Source organism: Octodon degus, unplaced genomic scaffold (genome assembly GCF_000260255.1).
Source record: "Octodon degus isolate 3935 unplaced genomic scaffold, OctDeg1.0 scaffold00032, whole genome shotgun sequence".
Classification (NCBI taxonomy): domain Eukaryota; kingdom Metazoa; phylum Chordata; class Mammalia; order Rodentia; family Octodontidae; genus Octodon; species Octodon degus.
Window position 1 is genome coordinate 3,703,396 of NW_004524608.1, and position 26,640 is coordinate 3,730,035.

The 26,640-nt window shown below is 43.3% G+C and overlaps 2 protein-coding genes and 1 pseudogene across 3 annotated transcripts in view; all 3 read right to left on the bottom strand.

Moving 5' to 3' along the window:
* LOC111816427 (40S ribosomal protein S16-like) overlaps nt 1-3,999 on the bottom strand; it is a 4,778-nt gene extending 779 nt beyond the window's left edge. The window contains exons 1-2 of the mRNA XM_023713782.1: nt 3,981-3,999; nt 5-340 (exon numbers count right to left, since the gene is read on the bottom strand). Of these exons, the coding sequence (XP_023569550.1) occupies nt 5-340; nt 3,981-3,999 (355 nt within the window). The remainder of the gene's footprint in view (nt 1-4; nt 341-3,980) is intronic.
* Ints3 (integrator complex subunit 3) overlaps nt 1-26,640 on the bottom strand; it is a 49,568-nt gene that overhangs the window by 15,300 nt on the left and 7,628 nt on the right. For both annotated transcript variants that reach the window (XM_004629835.2, XM_023713623.1), the window contains exons 2-9: nt 22,342-22,425; nt 19,954-20,037; nt 13,877-13,990; nt 13,544-13,628; nt 12,031-12,097; nt 9,446-9,590; nt 7,954-8,083; nt 6,419-6,516 (exon numbers count right to left, since the gene is read on the bottom strand). In XM_004629835.2, the coding sequence (XP_004629892.1) occupies nt 6,419-6,516; nt 7,954-8,083; nt 9,446-9,590; nt 12,031-12,097; nt 13,544-13,628; nt 13,877-13,990; nt 19,954-20,037; nt 22,342-22,425 (807 nt within the window). The remainder of the gene's footprint in view (nt 1-6,418; nt 6,517-7,953; nt 8,084-9,445; nt 9,591-12,030; nt 12,098-13,543; nt 13,629-13,876; nt 13,991-19,953; nt 20,038-22,341; nt 22,426-26,640) is intronic.
* Nucleotides 18,368-18,749, bottom strand: LOC101587540 (annotated as a pseudogene).

Consider the following 26,640-nt stretch of genomic DNA (forward strand, 5'->3'; position numbering starts at 1 on the left):
CAGCGTCGAGGGTCAGCTACCAACAGGGTCCGGCCGTACTGGATGAGAATATCTTTGATCTCTTTCTTGGAAGCCTCATCAACATATTTCTGGTAATAGGCCACCAGGGCTTTGGAGATGGACTGACGGATAGCATAAATCTGGGCAACATGACCACCACCCTTCACACGGACACGGATGTCAACACCAGCAAACCGCTCCTTGCCCAGAAGCAGAACAGGCTCCAGTAACTTATATTGCAGCGTGCGCGGCTCAATCATCTCCAGGGGGTGCCCGTTCACCTTGATGAGGCCATTGCCCCGCTTGCAGTGTGCCACCGCTGTGGCTGCCTTCTCCAAATCTTTGTTTTTAATGAAGACAAATATGTAGTGTAACTCTCTTATTGTGTGTGTGTGTGTATTCTTTATGAACAGTTTCTTCCCATTTTACAATATCTATTGTTCATTTTGAGTCTTATTTACTCTTTCAACTTCTCACACTAAGGAGACAATATGCGTACACTATTTCGCTCATGAATATGGTCTTAAGTTGCATCCATTTACCTACAGAAGTCTCGGGCTGGTGAGATGGCTCAGCAGAATAAGTGCTTCCCTGGCAAGCGCGAGGGCCTGAGTTTAATCCCTGGTTCCGCAAAAAAAAAGAAGTCTCAAGTTTATCCTTATGGCTAACTGGTACTCTATTGTATAAAAAGACCACACGTTTTTATCCATTCCTTGGTTGATGGGTATTTCAGTTGTTTCCAAGACCTAGCTATTACAGACTGTACTTTCATAAACATGGGTGCACATATATCTCTGAGGTACAACATTATCATTGTGATACAATGTTTTTAACTTTCCCAGAAGGGCAATATATGAGTCAAATTGAACCTCCAGTCCTAGTTTTTTGAGGAGTCTCCATACTGATTTCCAGTGGTTCCAATAGTCTACATCCCTACCAATAGTGAAGAAGGGTTTTTTTCCCTATAGCCCCTCAAGCATTTGTTATTGGTTAATTTCTTGACAATAGCTTCATTTTCCAGAGTGAAACAGAATGTTTTAATTCGCATCTCTTTTTCTAAAAAATTTATCTCTTGAATGACCAGTGATGTTGAACAGTTTTTCATATATTTATTTGCTGTATTTCTTCACTTGAGAAATATGTATTAATCTTAGACACTCATTTTTTGGATTGGGTGTTTAATTTAGGAGGCTTTTTTTTTGAGCTATTTATTTTCAATAGTAAGCCTTTGTCTGAGAAAGGAACTGGTAAACATTTTTTTCCACATTGTGGGTTATCTCTTCACTCTGTCAGTTATTTCTCTTGCTGTGCAAAAGCTTTTTAATAAGATGAGATCCGGGGGGTTGGAGAGATAGCTCAGTAGAATAAGCACTTGCCTGGCAAGTACAGGGTTCTGAGTGCGACCTTTGGTACCACAAAAAAAAAAAAAAAATAAGATCCTATTTTTTATGATAGTTCTTATGTGATCGAGGTTTTCATTCATAAAGTCTTGCTTATACCAATGTCTTCAAGAGTTTTACCTATTCTGCCTTTCAGCAGATTTAATGTTTCTGTTTTAATATTTAGATCTTTGGCTGAGTGTGGTGGTGCATGCATGCCCAGCACTTGGCAGGCTAAGGCAGGAGGATCATTACAAGTTCGATGCCAGGCTAGGCTGGGCTGGGCCAGAAAGTGAGCTCAAGGCCAGTCTAAAATGTATAGTGAGACCTTGTCTCAAAAAGATCAATCAATCTTCAGATCTCTGATCCATTTCGAATTCAGTTTAGTGCATAGTGAAAGACATGGGTCCAATTTTTATCTTCAGCATGAGCAGAGCCAGTTTTTCTGTCACCATTTACTAGAGACGCTATCTTTATTCCAGTGTGCTTGGTACCTTTGTCAAAGAAAGAGAAGGTAGCTGAGTATGTCTGGAATTGTTTCTCAATCTTTTAATCTGTTCCACTGATTTTTGAGTCTGTTTATTTGCCAGTACCATGCTGTTTTTATCACATTAGCTTTATTTTATTTTATTTTTTTACTGTCTCTTTTGATCAGGTCTTTATTCAAAATAAGCTATCCAAACTTATGGTACTTGTAAGTCACATTAGCTTTAGAGTATAATTTCAAGTCAGGGACTAGGATGCCCATGCCTTTGTTGCTTTTTGTCCTCTAGGTCTCTTCTGGTTCCAGATGAATTTTAAGATTGTTTTCTTTAGTTCTGTGGCATATGCTATTGGAATTTTGATTAAAATTGCATTAAATCTATATAATAGTTCTACAAGTTGGCTATTTTCACTACATTGGTTCTTATTACCCAAGAGAAGAAATATCTTACATTTTCTGATATCCTCTTCAATCTCCTTTTTCTTTTTCTTTTTTTGGCAGAACCAGGGATTGAACTCGGGCCCTTGTGCTTATTCTTCTGAGCTATGTCCCCAGCCCCTCCTTTTTCAGAGTTCGGTAGTTTTCTTTTCTTTTTTTTTTTTTTTTTTTTTGAGACAGGGTCTCACTATGGAGTTCAGGATGGCTTTGAGCTCACTTTGTAGCCCAGGCTGGTCTTGAATTCACAATGATCCTCCTGCCTCAGCTTCTTGAGTTCAGGAATTACAGGCATGTGCCACCACACCCGACACTATTGTAGTTTTCAGTGTATAAACCTTTTACATTCTTCAATAGATTCTTTTTTTTTTTTTTTAGAATTTATTTATAATTTTTTTTTTTTAATTTTAACATTTATTGTGTGTGTGTATGTGTGTGACCAGCTCAGCCCACCAGGGGGCGCGGCTGGCTGGCATGTGGTGCTTGGGGACTGAACCGTGGTCCCTGTGCTTTGCCAAGCTTGTTCCAAGTAGGTGCTTTAGACCACTGAGCCATTTCTCCAGCCCAATAGATTGATTCTTAAGTAGTTCATTTTTTTGAATACTATTGTAGAAGTACTTTCTCACAGTGAGTTCATTATTTGTGTACAGGAAGGCTGTGTCTTTGTATATAGTTACACTACTGAATTTGCTTATTATATCTTGCAGCTTATTAGTGGAGTTTTTTGGGGTCTTCTATGTAGAGTATGTCACCCACAAATAATGATTATTTAACTTCTTCCTTTCTTATCATAATTCCTTTTATTTCATTTTCTTCTCTAATTGCTCTTAAAGCTTGCAGGACTATGTTGAATAAGGGTTGGGACAGTGGATATACTTGTTTTACTCCTAATTTTAGAATCAAAGCTTTCAGTTTTTGTCCATTTACCATAACATTGGCTGTTGGTTTGTCACAGACAGCTTTTATCTGATTGAGATAAAGACCATTTATTCCAATTTTCTGTAGGGCTTTTATCATGAATGGGTGTTGGACTTTGTCAAAAGGTCTTTCTGCATTTAGTGAGATGATCATATGATTTTTGTCTGTGGCTATGTTAAAAGTATATTATGTTTACCGACTTATGTATGCTGAACCATCCCTGGATCCTTGGCATGAATCCTACTCAGTCATGGTGTACAATCTTGATGATTTGTTGTATTGTTTGCCAGTATCCTTTTTTTATTTCCTCTGGTATTGGGAATCAAACTCAGGACTGCACTTGCCTGGCAGGTGCTGTGCCACTGAGCTACATCCCCAGCTCTACTAATGTCTTACTGAAATTTTTAACTCTATGTTCATTAGGGAGCGTGGCCTGTATTTCCCTTTCTTAGTTGGATCCTTCTCTGGTTTTGGTATTGGGGTAATGATTGCTTCCAGGAATGAATCTGGGATTATTGCTTCTCTTTCAGTTTTATTAAAAAGTTGAGAAGTAGTGGTGTTACATCTTTTCTAAATTTCTTGTAGAATTCAGCATCATCTGTCAGGGCCTGGGATTTCCTTTGTTGTTAGGTTTTTAATTACATCTTTGATTTCATTGATTGATGCTGTTTATTTATGGTTCTTATTTCCTGATTCAGTGTTGGTAATTCATGTGTATCTAGGAATCTGTCCACTTCTGCATCTTCCATCTTGTGATTTCATACTTTTCATTCCTAAGTGCATGCGTGGATCTGAGTCCTTTCTTTCTTTTTTTGGTTTCAGCAATCGAACTCAGGACCTGGTAGGCACTATACTGTTGAGCTATATCTGCAGTCTCTTTCTTTGTTTTGATAAGGATGGATAAGGGTTTTGATTTTATTAGATTGTTCAAAGAACCAACTCTTTGATTCATTGATTCTTTGTATTGTTTTCTTAGTTTCCAATGCATTAATTTCTGCTCTGATCTTTATAATTTCCTTCCTTGTACAAGCTTTTGGCTTGGTCTGCTCTTTTGTTCCTATAAGTTTGAGGTTTATTATTAATAATTTATTTATTTTGCGGTACCAGGGATTGAACTCAGGACCCTGTACTTGTGAGGCAAACACTTATTCTACTGAGCTATCTCGCTGGCCCCTAAATTATCTGTGCTTGCTCTGTTCCCGATAGGAGTATTCATTACTATAAATTTCCCTCTTAGGATTGATTTCATTGTCACCTAAGTTCTGGTATGTTATACTATCACTACCATTTAATGGTACAAGCCGTCTAATTTCTTTAATTTCATCTGTGACCCATTGCTTGTTTAGGAGACAGCTATTTAATTTCCATGTATTTATGAAGTTCCAGTGGTTTCTTTTGCCATGATTTCCAATTTCATCGCACTGTGGTCTGATGATATGCACGGGGTAACTTCAGTTCCTATGCATTTACTTAACCGTGGTCTAGGTGGCTCCTCGCTCTCGCACTGCTTGACTCTCTGGTCATGCACACAATCTGATCTTCTTAGTCACTGGGCAACAGCAAAGAGCGTTCCTGGAGAACAAAAGCCCAACCTGCTCCTTGTGCAGGACTGAGTTCTTCGGGATGCAGAGGGACCTAATGGGGCCCTTACGCAAGGCATACTCTCCAAACCTCCTGTGGCAAGTTCTCCCCCAAACAGGTCCCCAAAGATCACCACAGCAACATTAAACAAGGAGGAGAAGCTATTCCCCTATCAAAAGACATCAAAATAGCCAGTCATGTTGGCCCCTGTCTGCAATCCCAGCACTAAAGAGGCTGAGGCAGGACTGCTGAGTTTGAGCCCAGCTGAGGAGATACGTAGTGAGTTTAAATCTAGCCTGAACTTACAGAGATGTCAGACCCTGTCTTAAAAAACCAGCAAAAAACAAAACAAAACAACACAACACAAAAAGGTAAACAAAAATCAGAAAAATGCATCATCTAGACCACATTGGTCAACAGAACTTTCTGCAATGATGGTGGCTATTCAGTACTTGAAATGTAGCTATAGTGACTGAGACACTAAGTTTCAAGTTTTACCTAATTTGAACTAACTTAAACTTAAATTACAACAATGGCTACTGTCTACCACTGACACAACATAGGTCTTTTATCTGGTTGGCTTTTTTTTTTTCTTTTTGTGGTACCAGGGATTGAACGCAGGACCTTGGGCTTGCCAGGCAAATGCTTAATTCTACTGAGCTATCTCCTCAGCCCTATTTGATTTGTTTTTTGAGACAGGGTCTTGCTGTGTAGTTCAGGCTGGCTTCGAACTTGCAGCAAGCAATCCTCTGGCCTCACTTCCAAGTGCTGAGATTAGAGGCGTGCACCACGCTGCATGGCTCTCACAGCACAGGTCTTCAGACTTGAGTGACCTGGGAAATTTGAAAGCTGCTTTTCAGATTCTCTAATAGCTAGACTTCTCTAATAGCTTCCCCTGGAGCCGTACATTTTCTACCTATATACTTATTTTGCAGTATTAGGGATTGATTTGTTTTTTCTTTCTTTTTTGATACAGGGTTTCACTATGCAGTTCAGGCTCTCCTCAAACTCACTTTGTAGCCCTGGTTGGCCTTGAACTCACAGCAATGTCCTTTCTCAGCCCCCGGAGTGTTGGGATTACAGGCATGCACACACACCCAGGAGGACTAGTAACTGAACCCAGGGCCCACATACCCTAGGCAAGCATTCTATAACCAAGCACTCTACCCTGTCATAGCAGACCTCATACTTCTAAATACTATTTGTATGCAACTATTAGAATGGCTCCTTCAGATAGGCTGAAAGTGTCATCTTGGATGTCTTTGTTTTGTTGTCTTGAGAGCCTCATTACGCAGTTCAGACTGGCCTTGAACTCACTTTATAGCCCAGGCTGGCCTTGGAACTTGCAGCAGTCCTCCTGCCTCAGCCTCCAGAGTGCTAGGAGTATAGGTGCGCACCACCATGGCTGGATTGCATCTCGTTTATTCAGCAATGTACCCTAATTCTTAGCACAGTACACAAAGTGTAGACACAGAGTGAACAAGGGAAAGTGGCTTGCACCCAGAGTTAGAGACCTCCACTCCTCAGCACTCTACCTCAAGAGGTAACAAGTCTGCAAACAGAACCAAGAAGCGCAACTCACAACAACAATGCCTCTTCCCACTGCAATAGGCCAGCTTACCCGGGATGTCATGAAGAGGAGCTTAGTTTCCATGTCTGGTGTTAGACGACATGCTAGGAATTTTCGAGATGTTCTTGATTGAAGAAGTTGTAGGATACCTGAACCAAGTATTGAAGGGAAGAGAAAGGAGAACAGCCTGAAGATCATAAAGAATAGAAGGCAGATGGGAGCTGGAACCAGGCACTACTAACAGTGGTCTTGCTCATGGGAGAATTCTAAGAAAAGGCCACAAAAGCTCTAGTGTGGGGTTACATGAGGACATTCCAGCTAGTGTCTGCATGTCCTCCTGCAGCTAACCACATCCCAGGCACATTAATTCCTTTCTTCAGCTCACTCCCTCTACATTATTGTAGTGGGCAGCAGATGGGAAAGCTAAGGGGAAAACATGGGAAACCCTAGCCTCTCTTTCTCCTCCTGATAGCCCCACCACTAGAGCCTGTGATCGATGTGATATAGTATAACCAACTCTGGAGTCATAAAAACTATGTCTATCACTTACTAGCTGTGTAGTTTGGAGCAAATTACTTAATCTCTTTGAACTTCAGTTTATCTGTGAGTGTGGGAAGTCAAATCCCATCTTATGTTTTGAGCACTAAATGTGTTAACTCAATCCATGTTCAAACGAGTAGTGTAATCATCAGGTAGCACCAGTGCTTTCTTCTTTCCTCTGTTCCCACATGGACAACTGCATGTATACTCGTGTGCATGCACGCGCTAGAAGTGGGGAGGATACAAAGCTATGGCTACTGTCCAGATCACTGCAAAACCCTGGGAAAGGGAAAAGGACCGGAAAAACCTTGTCAGGGGAGCCACATGGAGACTTTTTCTCATAAGCAGGATTTTTTTTTCTTTTTGTATTTTAGGGAAGGGTCTATAGGGTGTTTAGGGTCTCACTACTAGATGGGACTGGTAGTGATCTCCAGCTCCCAAGAGCTGGGATTACAGGTGCGCACTACCATGCCCAGTCTCACTGCTGTCTCAGTATGCCCCTGGGGGCAGGGCTGGCACAGCCCACGGATCGAACCTCTGGCCCCTGCACCTGCTTGCAGGCAATTTAATCCACTGAGCTATTTGGCCAGCCCTATTAAGTAGGATTTAGGCTACATTGCATCCCTGGAGCTAGGACACAGGTTTGCTTCCAGGACTGAGCCATCTCTCATGTATTAATTCCAGCCCCACTGCTGACTCAGTCTCATGAGTTGACCTCTGACTCTTCCAGATCCAGACAGGCTGGACACTGGTCATGAGCTCATCTCCTGAGCCAAGAAACTACCAGGAAAGAAGAGGATGGCTCAGAGTTCTCTCTCACTTTTAGGAGAAATGACAGCTTGAGTCTGCCAGTGGGGCTGGAACCTGATGAACAGTTTAATGCCTCTGCCATTTCCATTTCCAGCAGTAGCTGGCACACCCTACTGTCTTGAGCGTCCTCTGACTGCCCAAGGCTTTCCTACTCAACCAAACTCTGTCTTCTTGATTCACTGAAGACATAAATGCTGACCTGTCACCCTTCAAGGACAGGGTATCTAGGCACTTACCTGTGAACTGAGGACTCAAGGTCTGAGGATTATGGATAATATCTTTCCAAAGCAGTTCAAATTCTGGTATCCTAGCAACATTCTGAAGTAGTCTTACGAGATCTCGGCCAATCATCAAACATTCCATAAACTTAATTGGGGGAGGAATAAGAGAGAGAGACAGGAAAGAGTAAAAACATGGATTGTTTACCTTTTGAAGGAAGTACAAAGGAACAACATGTTCTAGGGAGGGAAGGAAAGAGGGTGGAAGGGACTATACAGTTTCTTCTGGAAGCAAGGGATTGGCTCCTAGCTGTTTAGGGAACATATGAATGTGGGGCGGGGCTAATATCAAGGATGAGATCTTATTGAGAAGTGCTTTAGTCCTGATGGCTTTCACATTAATCCTCTACTCTCTCAGCCCAGAAGGTTTTGGTTCAGTTTAAGGGATATTAAAATTCCAGAATGACAAACAAAATAGTAATAATTATTAAATAAAAAAAAAATTCCAAAATGATGGGAGCAGCAAGCCAAGCCATGACACACTATCCCAAACTCATTCTGTCCAACAGAATATTTCTTGGTGACAGAAGTGATTTATTTCTGTGCAGTCCAAATAATAACCACTAGTGACATGTTGTTCATGCAACTAAAAAACTGAATTTTATTATTATTTTATTTTAGGGAAGGGTCTACAGGGTGTTTAGGGTCTCACTATTGCATCGGACTGTAGTGATCTGCCTGTTTACAGCCTCCCAAGAGCTGGGATTACAGGCGTGCAGCATGTGCACCCAGTCTCAATTGTAATCTCAGCACGCCCCGGGGGCAGGCTGGCATGGCAGGCCTAAGGATGAAACCCCTGCAAGCGTTTAATCCACTGAGCTATTTGGCTGGCCCTAAAAGAACTGAATTTTAAGTTTTATCTGATACTGATTTTAATTTAAATTACCCACTGTGACCAGGAACTACCATATTAGCATAGCTCTAGGATTATCACTCTTGGGAAGTCTGATAGCAGACAACTCCTAACGTCACTTGGCATGGCAATTATTCAGGTGGACACACTGGGGAACAATGTAGCAGTAAGCACACAAAGACAACCCATGTTCATAGTACAACAGTGTTCTCGAAATTGACCAAAGGCTGGATGTGGTGGTGCACACCTGTAACCCCAACTTTCAGGAGTCTGAGGAAGGAGGATCACCCCAAGTTTGAGGCTAGCCTGGGCTACACAGTGAGTTCAAGGCCAGCCATAACTGCACAGTGAGACTCTGTCTCAAAAAAACAAACAAACAAACAAACAAAAAAAACTGATCAGAAAAATCCCCAGGATGCCAGCACGAGAGGTACCACTCTAGGAAGTAGGGCTTCTACACTCTGATTCCCCTGCTCATCTCCTAAAGGCAATGGAAACTCCAGGCACTAGGCATCACAAGCCCAGGCACTCAAAACCTACAGGGGACTCCCATCCCAGGGCTCATTTCCCTTGCATGGTTCTGCCTTGCTCCCTCACCCGCTCCCGAAGCAGTGAGATGCAGAAGTCGACTTCCTTCTGCCGCAGGGCCTGGAGCTGGGCGGTCCCATGGTGGTCCACGATGAGGCGGAGGTACGTGTAGACAGCCATGGCAATGAGGATGCTGCTCTTCAGCACCCACTCCCTGCAGGAGAGAAGACGTCACACCTGCACCCTTCCTAGAGCCACTGCCCATCTAACCCATCTCCCTGGACGTAGCGCAGGGTCTCGCAAATGTCTGATGATCAGACACTGGGAAGAGGCTCTTTTCTATTTTTTTGCTTACTTGCTCAGGCTATATTATCTATCTCAAGCTATTAACCAGCTAGCATAACATAACTTACTAATTTTCTCTATCAGGTACCCAAAAACACAGGTGCCAAATGAAAGCAATCTTTTCTTAACCATTTAATTCCTTATCTAGCTTCTAATAAAATAACTTTGATCTAACTCATTCAAACATTTACTGATGTCCACTGTGTACCAAGCAGTGTATGAACTATTAGGGACAGAGACAAGCCATAGCCCCTCTCCTATGGGGAAAAGTATCGGAGATCAATAGTTCTAAGTGCAGTGCAAAGCCCTCTAGGAAAGGCCCAGACACTTCCAGCACCTGGAGTTCTTAGAACATACTGTGCTTGCCCTGCCATCAAACCTATCATTAGCAACCTAGCATGCCACAAACCTTTCCCTGGCTCTCTCTCCCGCTGCTGGCCCCACCCTGAGACAATGAGTCACTTGCTCTAAATCATAATCTGAAAAAAGAAAGAAAATGGCAAAGTCTACTTTCCCAGGAGTTTTATAATTTCCCTAAAGAAAACAGGGGTAATCAAAGCATTTATTCTCAGCTGCTTTAAAAGGGGACAGAAAGACAGTGGAGAGATTCCTGAGACTAATGCTACTGCCCAAAACAGGAGCAGTCTCCCTCCAGCCAGTACTTTGCAATGGCTTTGGCAGCCCTGCTGGAAGGCAAGGAACTGGAGGAAGACAACAGGGAGTTTAATTAATCCAACCAGGCAACATCCTGATTCCGGAAAAGTGTTCAAGCCACTTAATTAAAAGACTCTGGCCTTTTCCTTCCACAGAATGAAACTACTAAGCAAGGACATGAAGTGTGGGGGTGGGGGCCCTCACCTATTAGATACATTTTATCATTTTAGCCTGAAAAGCACGAGGAAGGGGAGAAGAAGAGTACTGAAGACGATGTAGTTCAAAATTCAAGGTACTCACTTTCACCAAAAATGAGTTTTCAGATGGTAGGGGAAGGGTGGGACAATTACCTGGCTACTAGTTTTCAGCTTTAATGTGTGGGGACAGGAGCTATCTGGCACCAGGAACAAAATGAGAAAAATCACATTTTTAGTCAGATTGCTAGGAAAGGTGATGACCTTATCTGGATCTTGGCACAGCATAGTGAAAAGAAACAGAAGCGAGCCCCCTGGCCCAGGACAGCACAGAACCAGAGACCTCAGAGATGTAGGCCAGCCAGGCGCTCCCGTGTAGGTGCAACAGTGCCCGGCCAGGGCAGCTGCACACGCACGGCCTCAGCACTAGGTGGCACACTGCACAGCAGACCTGGAGGGCGCTCGCCCAGGCCAGGCAGAGCACTGCACACAGCCTTGGCTTTTCTCACCCTTGTATTACAAGAAGAGACAGGGTCTCTCTATGTAATTCAGGCTGGCCTTGAACTCACAGTAATCTTCCTGCCTCAGCTTCCCAAGGCCTGCGATTATGGGCATGTACCACCACACCCAGCGAGAAAAGGTTCATTCTTTTTTTTTTTTTTTGGGGGAACCGGGGATTGAACTCAGGTCCTTGCGCTTGCCAGGGAAGCACTTATTCCACTGGGCCATCTCCCCGGCCCCAAAAGGTTCATTCTTGCAAACCGCAGATAACATGGTCACTCCATTACCTGACCACTGTGGTATTCCTACCCAAAGACTCTGAAATTAATACAAAGAATGGGGCCACAGGACCAAAAGATCTCACCCCTAAATTCAGATATGAGACAGCACTCATAAAATTTCTGGCCTTCATCTGATGATGAAGGGAAAGATTCAGCAGAAAACCCACATGAGCTCTTCCATCGCTGAAGCTGCAAGCCCTAAAATGCAGACTGGGAGGACGCACTGCGTCCCTTCCCTCCACACCCACCCTGACCCTGCGCTAGCCACAGAGCCTATGGTGCACTGAGGCTTGAAAGAAGAAGCGGTACCTGCCAGGCCTGGGTGGCTGGCTGCCCAGCCCCACTGTGCTGAGCTCATTCCCTGCCCCCAACTTCCCCCAAAGATAAACATTCCAAGGAGTTCTGGATCAAAAATAAACCTTTATCAGATGAAACAAATTTTTCCTGGGCTCTGAGATATTTTAGCAAGGACCTTCTTTCCCACTCCTTCATCCCTTGGGCCACACCACGGCATTCATTCCTCCACCTACCACTGCCACATGTCTTTCCCTCCCCTTGCCTCCTGCTCCCTAACTGAAAGTCTTTCTGGGCCAGACAATCCTTTCCTCCCCATATCCCATACTCACAGCCCTCATAGCCATATCCTGGCTCTTGCCCCACCCTTCATGGTAGACTCTACCTCTGCTCTGTCAGGATATCCAGAACACTTTCTGCCAACCAGATATTTTTGGCTGTCACATCTCCACCTGATTTTAAAGGGGGGGGGGAGAGAATCAGAATACATCAACGAGCAAATCCATCTCTTTATCTGTCCTGCTAGTCCGCCCATGTCCTAAACGCTGCATAAACTACCTTTTCTTCTGTCACAGTTTAAAGCTACCCCCTCTGCCTCCAGAGAAAGGAAGGAAATATTCTGCAGTTTTACTGAAATCAGAGCTATTTTTCCACAGCTGGGGGGAGTCAGAGTGGGAATACTCTGGCCCTAGAAAAGGAATGTCTGAGATAAGGACACATGAAACACCCACACTTTGGAAGCAAGGGTGATATCTTAAATACGGCCTGAAAAAGACAGGTGGCTGGCAATTGCTGGACTCCAGAATCTGGGGTTCTGGGTCCTGGGCGTGGGCTCACAATAGGCCATACACATCCAAACAGGGAATGAACATTATACGAAGCCCTAAAAAGAGGCAAGGTAGCGATGGCAAATGGTGAGGTCAAGCAGCTGGCTCATTTTTAAACAAAGACATGCAATTCTGAGAAAAGAGTAAGTAGTAGCTCAGGCAGGCCTCTTTCACATTTGCTGGCTCACAGTGATGTCACCAATGCCAAGATGGTAATAAAACCTAAATGTCAGGGTCTGTTCTGTAACAGCGTTTGTCACTCGGACTGGCTCCATCAAATGCCATAAATATTAAGGAGCATTTATTTAAAACATAAGGGTGGAGCCAGGGAAGATATCTACTTTTTCTGAAACATAAGGACATAGGAACATTATTTGCCCTTGTTTCTCTCCCCATACCTTTGTGATCCAGTATGCCATCAAACCTCAGAGAAGTCTGCCTAAAATACTAGCAGGAGTTGGGTTTGGCAGGAAAACAAAGCAAGGCAAGATTTACTGCTTTGAACCAGGCGTGGTGGTGCACCCCTGCAATCTCAGCACTCGGGAAGCTGATGCAGAGGTACTGCTGTGAGTTCAAGGCCAGAATGGGCTACAAGCCGAGTTCAAAGACCACCTGAACTACACAGTGGGACCCTACCTCGAAAAATAAGAAAACAAAAACAAAACAAAATTTACTGCTTTACGAGGTGGGCAAGGCAGCACTTGCCTATAATCCCAGGAATATGAGAGGCTGAGGCAGGAGGATCACGAGTTTGAGGCCAGTTTTGACAACTCAGTGAGATCCTATCTCAAAGATTTAAAAAAATATAGTAAGGACAAAAGATGTAGCTTAATGGCACAGTGCTTCCCTAGCATGTAACTGGGTTTAGTCCTCAGCACCGGAAGTGGGATGGACTTACTGCTTCAAAAGAACCCCAGCGAATTTTTAACTTCTTCCTGTAACATACGTGGCTAGATGTCCACATCAGAAGGAAAGCCAGGCAACCCAGGAACTGAGTTCCTTAGGTCTGAATCACTCTTCTCTGCCTAGACTTCAGTCTTTGGGCTCTCTTCTCCTTGATCTCTAACTCACCTGCGATCTGCTTCATGAATGTCATGCACACACCGTCGGCTCCCAGAACCCCACTCTTCACCAGTTCCCGAACCAACCACACCAACTACAGAAGAGAGGAGAGAACATGAGGGGCAGGGCTGTGAGTGTAAGCAGCCGATTCAGTCACATACAAGTCGGTACACAGTGGCGGGGTGCACTGGCCTCAAGTCCTATCTTGCTCCCTTCTCTGGGAGGATCCATTTGCACTGAGCTGGATCTTCCTTTTCTGGGGTGGTGTTGGGGATCAAACCCTGGGCCTTGTGCATACTAAGCTCATATTCTGCCCCTGAATTTTCTTTCTTTTGGCCTTACCTGAGTACGGCAGGTATCCTGCAACTTCAGGTACTTCTCCATTAATATCTGGTTGATTTTATTCAGGACAATATTCATGCCGTCACGACTCACCAGAGCCAAGTCCCGGTAACACTGCGGAAAGTGAGGTGTGTGAGTAGTCACTAAATTAAAGAGAAGGCTTCTGACTTCACCCAGAGTAGAACTCCTGCTCCTGTCTCTTAAACACCACCAAGGGAATACTAAGCAGCAGTGGAAAACATTTTCCATTCTGGACACTTCCAGAATGGACTTCTCTACCCCAAACCTACCCTTGCTCACACAGGGTGGGGAAAAAGACCAATCTCTTCTTAAACAAGGGAAGAAAATCTGCTGGGCAAATCTCCTCATCCTATCCCTGTGTCCCTGCCTCCCTTTTTAGGCAGTGTCACCCTGTTTCATGCCCTAAGCTGAGCAAAACCAGGTGGAGGACATCTGCTTTTCATCTGCCAGTAAAAGGTCACTCCGAATGAGTTTGGCTGAAGAAGTCAGAAGGAACCCAGAGGCGCTCTGACCTGCTTTGGCCCAGTATGATGCAGCAAAAGGAACACTAAGAGATGAGGGCCTTATAAAGGACACAATCAAAATAGAACTTTCTTATCCTAATGTCTCTTTGTCTCTGGGATACCTTTTGTCCCTGCCAATTATTGAAGGAAAGGTCCTTGGGGGTCCACAACCCTTGGGAGGTGAGGGAAGGCACTGCTTGTTTCCCAAGAGGCTTTCCTCACTGTTCTCTGTGTGAGACCAGACCCCTGGAGAAATACCTTAGGGGACCTCATTAGCAGCCAACCTAGCCTGCTGAGTTCTAGTCTGTCAGGGTCTCATCCAAAAGGGTAAAAATTAGGTACAACCTCCGAAGTCCAGTTGGATGGCATCCAGAGTAAAACAACAAAGAACTTTACGGATGCCTGTAATCCTAGCACTCAAGAGGCTCAGGCAGGTGGACTGATGCAAGTTTGAGGTCAACCTGGGCTACATAGTAAGTTCAAGGCCAGCCTGAACTACACAGTGAGACCTTATAAGAAAGAAAGAAAGAAAGAAAGAAAGAAAGAAAGAAAGAAAGAAAGAAGCAAGCTAGCTAAGGGTGGCCCAATGTGGTCAGCAAACTGGATAGTTAAACCTTGCAGACTCCCAGAGGTAAGCTATCAGACAGACAGACAGACAGGATGAGGGAGCAAAAGGAAAATTTGTGTCAGGCCAATGACACAGATGAAGCTTGTCTGTTCATAAGAAAGCAGAAATCTCAGAAATATACAATAGGCCCAGAACAGAGAAGGAGGACAAGTATCCTAAGAGATACAAGGTCGAATGAAGACAGGAGACAGTCCCTAATTCCAGGGTCCATCTGGGACTCTCACCAATCTTAACTGCTGGAAACACATGGCAGTGGGTACCAGGGGTATCATATTCTCGATGCTGCCAGCTGCCTTACTAACCCCTGTGTCAGCTTGTTGACTGGCTTAGGCAAGAAACAGATGACAGAAAAAACTCAGCAAGGACCAGAAAAGACACAAAAGGGTCGAAGAAAAGAAGGGTGAAGAGGCTACACATGGTGACACACACTGAGGTAGGAGGATCGTTTTAAGTTTGAGATCAGCCTGGGCTACAAAGTGAGCTCAAGACCAGCCTGAACTGCACAGAGAGACACTGTCTCAAACACACACACACACACACACACACACACACACACACACACACACACACGGGGTGGAGGGATGACAGGCAATACTGAGATAGCACATCTGTCTGGACCTAAAAGTACAGATATTCCTCAAGTAATGACCTACCTAGTCGATAGTCAATTGGACTTACAACGTGCACTGTTTAGACTTACGACCCACTGCTCGGACTTGTACAGTTCTGTGCATCGTTTATGGAGCCTTAATGTCTACCTTGTTTATGCAGAGCTGTGATCACTGCTGATTATACTGTGCAGTGCAGCACTGTAGTGTTTGTTTCATTCCAGGTGCTGTGCTGCTGAGCTATATTCCCAGCCCAGGGCTATAGTTTTATGTTCCATTATGCTTTAGACATCCGCATGTCAGAGTTATTCAAATAAACACAGTCATTAAGTTGGAGTTTCCTCTGACTATTTCTTTGTGCTGGATAATGTAATGTACTACCTACAATTCCTCGCTTAATGCCCAAGTACAGTTAATGTCACAGGAGCAGACCTCAGTGGGTAAATGAGGATGTCTGCAGTGATGGTCCAGCCTAGGCCCTCAGCACTGTATCTTTTTTCAGAGCTGTCTGCAGGATGAAACACCTATGCCAAGAATGCCTGGGCCTGGGTTGTTGACCTCTGTGAGGGAGAGACTATGTCACTTCTGTGAGGACCCTTCCAGTTACCTTGGCCTACTGACTCAAGGGTCTGCACAGATTAAAATTCAAGCTTAGCCTCCACCTCACCACATTTTCCCAGACCGGCCTGCTCCAGCTATTTATCTCAGGCACCAAATAGGAACTAAGTAACTTAAAACAAACAAACAAACAAACAAACATTCATGACAGCTGCCAAGAGGGCAGATGCAAATCAAGAAGTTACAACTGTGCCAAGCAGGATGGTGGATGCGCGGGCCAACAGAATTTTTTTTTTCCTCTTCAATCAGATTTTATTGCTACATTTTAGATGTATGTAATGATCATGTGCATCACAGAGAATTTGTGCCTGTATATGATGTAACTTTTTTTTTTTTAAACCCATTCCCCCACCTTCCCTTGAACTCCTCTCCTCCCCATATACAAAAGCTCTGTTTCTATTTTTGGGGAATAACTGAATCTTAACTCCATCTGGGGATTTAACAATTAACTCCAAATAAACCTTTAGGAAATACTTTTGCCAGGAATATAACTCAGCGATGTAGGTGCCTGCCTGAGCAAGCACAAGGTCCCAAGTTTGAGCCCCGGTACAAAAAGAAAAGAAAAAAACAAAAAAACAAAAGCAGAGCTAATCAACTGGGAATGTGTGTTAGTCTTTTCAGTGAGAAGGATCGAAGCTCTAAATGCATCACTAATTCATACACAGTCGGACCCAGCTCAAAGGTCTTCAAATGAGTTACTCCATACTCAGCTAAAATTGTGTCTTCCTAATTCCCTGAAGAGGGCTAACCTGGGTACTCAGTCTAAGAGGCTCAGAAGTAGGGATTCACTTGGAAACTTTCAGCACAGGAGCAGAAATCTTGTATAACTATCAGTCAGTTATGAGATCCAAAGTGAGGTGTTTTCCCTCCTTACAGAGCCTGGGCTGTTCTCACATGGCTGTCACAATGCAAAAAATGTGTGTTGGAGGCTTTGCTGGGTCTAGACAGCCAAACTCATGACAAAACAAGAATTTACAGTGCAAAGCCCAGTGGCCTCTCTGCCAAACAGGCAAAGAGCTGGAAATACCACACACCGGGCCCCTTCACTGAGATTTACTCGGGCTCTGGCTGATTTAGATCTAACCTGAAACAAACATTTTCTGCAGGTGAGACTAATGTGCTACAAAATGACTAAGATTTGGTTTTGATTTTGGTGTTGGGGATGGACTCAGGGCTGTACACATACTCAGCAAATGCTCTACCACTAAGTTATAGCCATAGCTCTTAAATGAGGGTTTTTTTGTTTTTGGCGGAACCAGGGATTGAACTATGGCCCTTGCACTTGCCAGGGAAGTGCTTATTCTACTGAGCTATCTCCCCCACTCTTGAATGAGATTTTAACTGTGGTATCTTAAACTCTACGTGAGAAGCCAGACTCGGTCATTCATGCCTATAATCCAGAAGTCTGGGAGGCTAAGGCAGGAGGATCACAAATTTTAGCCCAGCCTGGGCAACTCACTGTGACTCTGTCTCAAAAGGGGAAGAGACAGGATAGGCCAAATAGCTCAGTGGATTAAAACACCTGCAAGCAGGCACAGGGGCCAGGGGTTCAATCCCCAGGCCTGCTGTGCTGGCCCTGCGCCCAGGTACACTGAGATAGCGATTGAGACTGGGTGTGGTGGCGCGTGCCTGTAATCCCAGTTCTTGGGAGGTTGTAAACAGGTGGATCACTACAAGTCCAATCTAGTAGTGAGATCTTGAACACCCTATAGACCCTTCCCTAAAATAAAAAAAAAAAAAAAGGAAAATCAAAAGGAGAGTGTGTTCAGTAGAAAAGCCCTCCAGGTTCAATCTCTAGCAACACACACATACACAAAGAGAGAAAATTAAGCCCTAATCCCTACCCACTCACCGTTATCTTTGACAACAATTTATTTTTATTTTTGTTTTGTTTTTGGTACTGGGTACTGAACTCAGGACCCTGTGCTTACCAGGCAGGCACTGCTACTGCTGAGCTGTATTCCCAGTTTCAACAATTTATTTTAAATCAGTGGGATAATACTACTGTTTCATACTATCAAACTGACACTGGTTTTCAGGGATTTTTTTTTTTTTTTTTTTAATAATAATAAAATTTTATTTTTTCCAAACATACACCTGTTTGAACCTATTCATCATGCATCTTCATCAGCGGCAGGGGCATCTCCACCCTTGGTATTTTTGGTATAAATAACTTGAGCTCTGTGCTTTGAAACCAACTTGATAAGCCCTTTACTAAGGAGCTCCTGAAGGGCTGCTCTGGCCAGTGATCCACGGATCTTCCGTCTCTCAGAGACCACAGCAGGCGTTATGAGTTTATAGTTGGGAACTTCCTGACAGAGTTTGTCATCAAACAGAACCAAATTGTTGAGCTTGTCCCGAACTTTGCCTTTGGACCACTTCTTCTTTTTGGCCTTGCCCCCAGATTTGTTCACTGGGTCTTTGTCTTTCTTGGCCGACTTTCTGGCATCTTTTTTCTTCTTGTTGTCTTTGGGCGGCATCGCGGAGCCCAGAGAGCAGCGGCAACCACCGCAGGCCCGTCAAGATGTCGGACAGAAAGGTTTTCAGGGATCTTGACCATTTATTCAGTGTAAAGATAAAAGCAACTTACTTGACAAATTCCCAATTGTGTGGGCTCTCTTTGAAAAACCAAGATTTGTGAGTATTTGCTGTCCCACCACCCTCCTTCCCCTCAAACTTATCCCAGCTGGTACCAGAGAAATTGAAACACACTGGGTTCCCGTGCCCATAAATCCTGCCCCAGAGGTTAATTCGAGTACTGCAGCTACGAGAGAGGATCAGAGGGTTTCAAGGGTCCTGACCTTATAGCTGGGAATGAGCTTCTTTGGGTTTTCCCTGGACAAACAAGGACATCTCTCACCTCCAAATTACCTCATAGGTAAACTGAGAGTAGTTGGGGTGGGGAGGCCATCAAATGCATATCATGTTGGGGGATTAAATAAGATTTCTTCCACATACAGCACGATAGATTACTAGGCACAGAGCACAGCTACCTCTTTGCATACTCCCTTTATTCAGGGAAAACACTGAGCGTTCCCAACTCAGAGCTCTTCTTTTGTTCTGTCATTTATTTGAAGCCAGATTCCAGACACAAATGTTAAATCACCCTGGCAACACACGAAGGACACAGAACTTAATTTTACTACATTTTTACAAAAAAATTTCAGAGACCATCCTGTCTACTGCCTCACTTCCAGGAAAGACCCACTTAAGACCATTCCGGTCTCTTCGGTGTGTAAGAACTGTAGCAGGTTTCTGGCCAGGCAGACTCCAATATTCTCTTAATCTCTTCTACTGTAACAACTGCATCTAATCTTAATGTACCTGCTGCAATTTTAAGCCTGCTTTCTATTATTCACCTGCCAGCGGCAGAACCTACAAAGCAGAGGTCATGTTCTTTGGGAAAAAAGCACTCACAGCCCTGGTACAGCTGTTCTTTCCCTCACCTCATATACCCAAAACTTAAATCTGCAAGCACTTTTTCACTTTCACAGCTGCCTTTACTTACCTTTTAGCTCCAGAATCTGAGGATAGAAAAGACTTTAGCCACAGTTAATCAGTTCATAGACAGTAAAATGGGAGTTAAAATTACATTTGGAGAATATGATTCGGTCTGACAAGGACTCTAGTTAATGGTAAGTCGCACCACGTTCCCAGATCCCATCTGAGGAGCTTGTGGGTCCACAGCAGGTGTCTCACCTTCTGGGCTTGGGCAGGTTCAGTGAGGACAAGAGTGAAGAGGCCTAGGCAGACTTCCTCGTGCTGAGGGGGGCCTTTGCATACCTGGAATGAGAGAGGGAAAGAAACTAGTTGTTTTAAGTAGTAAATTAAAGCAGCTTCTCCCAGAAAAATGGTACTCCTAACATGCAATGGGACACACGCAATGTTTCCTTCCTTTTTTCCTTTACTTGTGCTCTGGGGTACTCAGTATCCCAGTACCTCACGTATGCTAGGATAGCCGTCAGTGCCTCACAGATGCTTGGATAGTTATCCACAAAAGTTACACTCTTAATCTTACCCAAAAGTCAACTCTTAATCTTTTTTTTTTTTTTCTCCTTTATTTTTTTTTTTAAACATTTATTTATTTATTGTGTGTGTGTGTGTGTGGCCAGCTCAGCCCACCAGGGGGTGAGGCTGGCTGGCATGTGGTGCTGGGGGATCAAACCATGGTCCCTGTGCTTTGCCAAGCTTGTTCCATGTAGGTGCTTTAGACCACTGAGCCATCTCGCCAGCCCCTCAACTCTTAATCTTTACGGTTTTTTGAGACAGGGTCTCAATGTCTCATTGTGTAGTTCAAGCTGGTCTTAAACTCACTATGTTGTCAAGGCTGGCCTTAAATTTGTAGCAATCATCCTACCTCAGCCTTCGAAGTACAGGGACTATGGGTATGCACCCTACACTCACAAACTCTTAAATTTTTATGATTCTACTGGGGATATAGCTCAGTGGCACATCACCTGCCTGGCAAGTTCCACTCTTGTGGGGGGGGGGGAAGAAGAGGAGGAGGAGGAGGAGAGCAAAAAGAGGAAGAAGAGAAGAGAAGAAGAGGAAATCTTGATAATTTCCTTCTTTTAAAAGACAACAAAAAGAGATGATGGGAGAGTTGGGCACGGTGCACAGGTGATGTTCATATGTAATTAAAGTTACCTAGGAAGCTGAGGCAGGAGTATCACAAGTTCCAGGCTAGCCTGGGCAACTCAGGAAGACTTTGTCTCAAAAAACAAAAGATGGAGCCAGTCAGATAGCTCAGCAGATTAAAGTGTCTATTTAGGCAGACACAGGGACTGGGGTTCTATCCCTGGTGTGCTGTGATGGTGTGCTGTGTCAGCCTCACCCCCCAGGGCACACTGAGATGGTGACTAAGACTGGGCGTGGTGGTGCGTGCCTGTAATCCTGGTGCTTGGGAGACTGAACACAGAAGGATCACTAAGAGTCCAATCTGTGTAGTGAGACCCTGTAGACCCTGTACTACATAAAAATAAAAAGGGCTATTGGATACATATAGGCCCTAGGTTCAATCCTCAGTATCACCAAAAAAAAGAAAAGAGAGATAATATACTTGGTGTAAGACAAAGCTGGAAGAGCAAAAGAACCTCTTGTTGATTTTTACATTTTCATATTTACTTGAATTTATATTCACAGAATTTATACTGTTTCTGATAGAAAAACCAAAATTTTAAAAAAACACTCCTCCGTGTTCTATCAGACCTCAATAGCCATTCATAGACAGGAAGGTGAAAAGAGCCAATCATGAAATAATAAGCATACCTGTCAAGCTATTATTGTGGGCCAGGCACTCAATCTCTAAAGCTTCTAAAGTGAAGACAGAATAAGAATAACATTGTAGGGCTGGGGCTACAGCTCAAGGGCACAGCACCTGCCTGGCAAGTGTAAGGTCCTGAGTTCGATTCCCAGTACCAAAAAAAGAGTAACATATAGTAATAAGCAGATAATACTCTGAACAATTACTCCTTTACATGTAGTATTTAAAAATCATTTCAGGGCTGGTGAGATGGCTCAGTGGTCTAAAGCACCTACTTAGAACAAGCTTAGCAGGGCTGGAGAGATGGCTCAGTGGTCTAAAGCACCTACTTAGAACAAGCTTAGCAGGGCTGGAGAGATGGCTCAGTGGTCTAAAGCACCTACTTAGAACAAGCTTAGCAAAGCACAGGGACCGCAGTTCGATCCCCCAGCACCACATGCCAGCCAGCCCCGCCCCCTGGTGGGCTGAGCTGGCCACACACACACAAATAACAAATAAAATAAATAAATAGTCTTCAAAAACTGTGTGATAATAAATTTCTAAAAAAAATAAATAAATAAATAAAATAAAATAAAATTAAATTTAAAAAAAAAATCATTTCACCTAAACAGGTTGATGGAAATAAAAGTTAAAATATATGACAAAGAAAAAAACTACTACCAAACTGAGTTGTTTTAAAGTTGTCTACACAGAAAAAAAGGAAGAGTGGGGAGACCTGGACCAGGGAGGCAAGATATGACCATCACCCCCCAGTTCCCATCTTTCTAGGTGTAGCATGGAGATTTCCCAAACATAGAAACAGACATGATGAGAGTGACACTTACGTAGGCATTGAGGGCATCATTGGCTTCTCTTTCAGAGACACCAGTCGTCATCGATGTTACAATGCTCATACACCTTTCCAGCTTCTGGACAAGAGCGAGAACAGAGTGTGTTATAACACAACTTAGGAAGTACATGTTTCTGGAAAAAAATGCAAACCTATGTCTCTAGTTCTGTCTTAAAAAAGAATAGCTCTTTCTTGTAGAATACCAACTAATCAATGTAAGCAGGCTGTGTGTGGTACCGCATTTATAGTTCTTGGGAGGCTGAGGAAGGAGGTCTGCTGTGTTTGAGGCTAGCCTGGGCTACACAGCGAATCCAAGGCCAGACTGGACCGCATAGTGGGAAAACCTCCAGGAAGAAACTATTCAAAAAGAAAGCAACCCTAGGATGTGGGAAAAGGAGGAAAGGAAAAGACAGGCAAGCAAATCAACAGCTCTGATTGGATCACCACACTCCAAGAGATTTAACCCTAAACCGTGGCTCTCAACACTGCCTCTAAAGACTTCAACCACACTTTGATTTTATTTATTTATGTGTGTGTGTGTGGCCAGCTCAGCCCACCAGGGGGCGGGGCTGGCTGGCATGTGGTGCTGGGGGATTGAACCGCGGTCTCTGTACTTTGCTTGGCTTAGCTTGTTCTGAGTAGGTGCTTTAGACCACTGAGCCATCTCACCAGCCCCTCAACCACACTTTGGATGGTAGAATCAGTAACTGTAGTCAACTGCATGGGCAGGAAGTTTGAAATAAACTGGGAATTACAAGGGGGAGGAAAGGAACTGAGGTAATAGCACTGAAAATGTGCAATATGCAATGTATTAACCACGGTTACTCTATTATCTTGTTGTAAAACTTTTTTTTTCGTGGAACCGAGGATTGAACTCAGGCACTCATGCTTGCCAGGCAAGTGCTTATTCTACTGAGCCATCTCTCCAACCCACTTTTTCTCTTAAAAAAAAAAAGAAACAGAGGGGCTGGAGAGATGGCTCAGTAGAATAAGTGCTTCCCTACCAAGCGCAAGGGTCTGAGTTCAATCCCTGGTTCTACCAAAAAAAAAAAAAAAAAAAAAAAAGAAACACTGTCATTTATAGTAACATGGATAGAACTAAAGGACATTATGTTAAGAAAAAGTAAGCCAGACACAGAAAGTCAGGTATGGAGGGAGGGGAACAGAAAAAGAATTAGAATGTGCTATGCACATGTGCCAATTCACCATGATGAATGTAATCATTATGTACTACAAACAGGTACTAATAAAAATAAAAGACAAATACCACATGTTCTTTCATATGTGAAAACTAAAAACAATGGAACTGTATCTAGAATAGGGCTAGCAGAGGTTGTGGGAGTAAAGGGAGGCTGGTTTTGATAAGTATGCATGTACAGAAATATTATACTGAACCCCACTGATATGTATGATTAAGTGTTAATAGTTTTTTATCTTAATATATACTTTTATTCAATTTTTAAAATTATTTTATTGAGAAACAAAGAGTAATGAGACAGTTTCAAAACAGGTTAGTGGGCTGGAGAGATGGCTCAGTGGCCTAAAGCACCTACTTAGAACAAACTTAGCAAAGCACAGGGATCGCGGTTCAATCCCCCAGCACCACATGCCAGCCAGCCCCACCCCCTGGTGAGCTGAGCTGGCCACACACACACACACTAAATTAAAAAACGTAAAAAAAAAAAAAAAACAGGTTAGTAGGACAGTTACATTAATACATTGTATATTGTTGTCTTCAGAGTTATTCATAGTACAAGATGCAGACATGATATCCTGTCCAAACACTATTAGTACAAATCTTAATTCTCATTAAGATAAAATAGCTGTATATCTCTCCTATTTCGTGATTTCATGTATACAGATACAAAATGGTCCTTCATTTATATCCCCTTTATTCATTAAGTTTTGTCAGAGATGGGTATTCCATTGCCATTTAAATATTGTAGGTGTGTGAATTCAGCAAAATAATCCAATATAGTCCAGTAGTCGTAGTGGGTTATCCATAGGACTGTGCAGACCTCAAAAGGCATCTCTGAAATTGCTGGGCTCCAGACCTTGTTCCCTGTTCTAGCTGTGCTTTCTACCACGCTTTCTCTTTTTTTTTTTTTCCCCATAATTTTAATCAGAAACAAATAGCAATGAGATAGTTTCAAATCAAATTAGTAGGACAGTTTCAATAATTAACACATTGCATACTGTCTTCCTAGTGGTGGCTGTACCGGATGCAGACATGATAACCTATTTACAAACACTATTAGAACAAATCCCTCTATTCAGTGAATTAAGAGAATGTAACTGTATATCTATCCTAACCATTTTGAATACACAGATACAAAATGGTCATTTATCTGTATCCTTTTTGTTTAGTTTCGTCATATAAATATTATAGATGTGTGAACTCAGCAAAATATTCCAAAATAGTCCAGTAGTCCATAATAGTACTGGGTCTTCTGCATGACTGGCAACATCAGAATAAGTGTTAATGTTTGTGGGTTGTTTTGGTTTTTTTGAAACAGGGCCTCATTATGTCTTCTCATCTTTTTTTTACAATTAATTTTTTTGAGGGGCCAGGGAAATAGCTCAGTAGAATAAACACTTGCCTGGCAAGCGCAAGGGCCTGAGTTCAATCCCCGGTTCCGCAAAACAAAACAACAACAACAAAATTAATTTTTTTGGTACAGAGTCTCACTATGCAGTCCAGACTCATAGTGATCCTCCTGTATCAGTCTCCCCAGCACTGGGAACCCAAGTGTGCGCCACCATGCCTGGTTTTGGAGGCTGGTACAGAGCACCTGACATCTGGAGGCCGGCATGGCATGTAGTTCTGGGCACCAAACTAGTGTCCTTGTGCTTGCCAGGCAGGCACTTAGACCACTGAGCTGTCTCCCCAGCCTTCATTACGTGTTCTAGGCTAGCCCTGAACTCACTGTGTAGACCAGGCTAGCCTCGAACTCGCAATCTTTCTGCCTCAGTCTCCTGAGTGCTAGGATTACAGGTGCACGATACCACGTCTAGCTAGTAAAATATTTCTAAAACATCCTGCTTGCTGGGCATGGTGGTGCACACCTCTAATTCTAACCTCAGAAAGCTGAGATAGGAAGATGACTTTCACTCAAGGGTAGCCTAGTTTATACAAGACCTTCTCTTAGAAAACCAGATGAAAAAAACCCTACAATCCTAGCACTTGAGGGGCCAGGGAGATAGCTCAACAGAATAAGTGCTTGCCTGGCAAGCATAAGGGCCTGAGTTCAATCCCCGGTTCTGCCCAAACCCCCCCCCCCAAAAAAAAACCTAGTGCTTGAGAAGCTGAGGCAGGAAGATGGTTGTGAATTTAAGGTCAGTACAGACGATACAGTGAGTTGAAGGCCAGCCTGAAATGCACAGTATGACCCTGTCTTAAAAAAAAAAAAAAAAAAAATAGAATAATCAAAATCATTTTGATTGGGAAATGGGAAGAAAGTGTTCAAATGAGAAGGGGAACACAGAAAGGGGGAAAGGAAAGAGGGTTAGGAAAAAATAGAAGGAAAAAAATGGAAACAAAGCTTTTGTAAATAAAAGGGAGGAAAAGGGCTGAACGGAGGAGGGGAAAAGGAAAAAAGCAAAATATATCATGTACAAGTACAAATTCACTATGATGACTGCTACTATGTATATCTAAAATGTATTAATAAAATTTAAAAAGTGCAAAAACAGCAATTTGAATACTAAATACTGATTACACTAAGAAGTTTTATTTTGGCAGAGTATGGCAAAATTAAGACGTAAAAGGAAAAAGCAGTAGTAATAAAGGAAAAGGCAAGCAGAAAGATGAGACCACGGATGGGTAGCATGGAGCACACTTGTAATCCCAGCACTTGGGAAGCTGAAACAGGAACATTGCCTTGAGTTCAAGATGAGCCTGGGCTACACGGCGAGTTTAAGGCCAGGCTGGGCTACATAGAAAGAACCCAAGAAACAAAACCACCACAAAAGGGGCAGGGGAGGTTGAAGAAAGAAAAAGGACAAGCAAAAGGCCAAAGTAAAACATGCCGGGCTGGGGAAAGAGTTCAGCAGTCTAAGTGCCTGCCTGGAAAGCACTAAAAAAAAACAAAACAAAAAACAAAGTTTCCATTATTTCTGGGCTGGGGAGATGGCTCAGTGGAATAAGAGCTTCCCTGGCAAGCGCAAGGGCCTGAGTTCAATCACCAGTTCTGAAAAAAAAAAAAAAAAAAAGTGTATGTCATACTAAGCCAGATAGCCCTTCCATTATCAACACCTAAATTGCTTCTTGAATCTTTTAAAACTTTATCAGGGG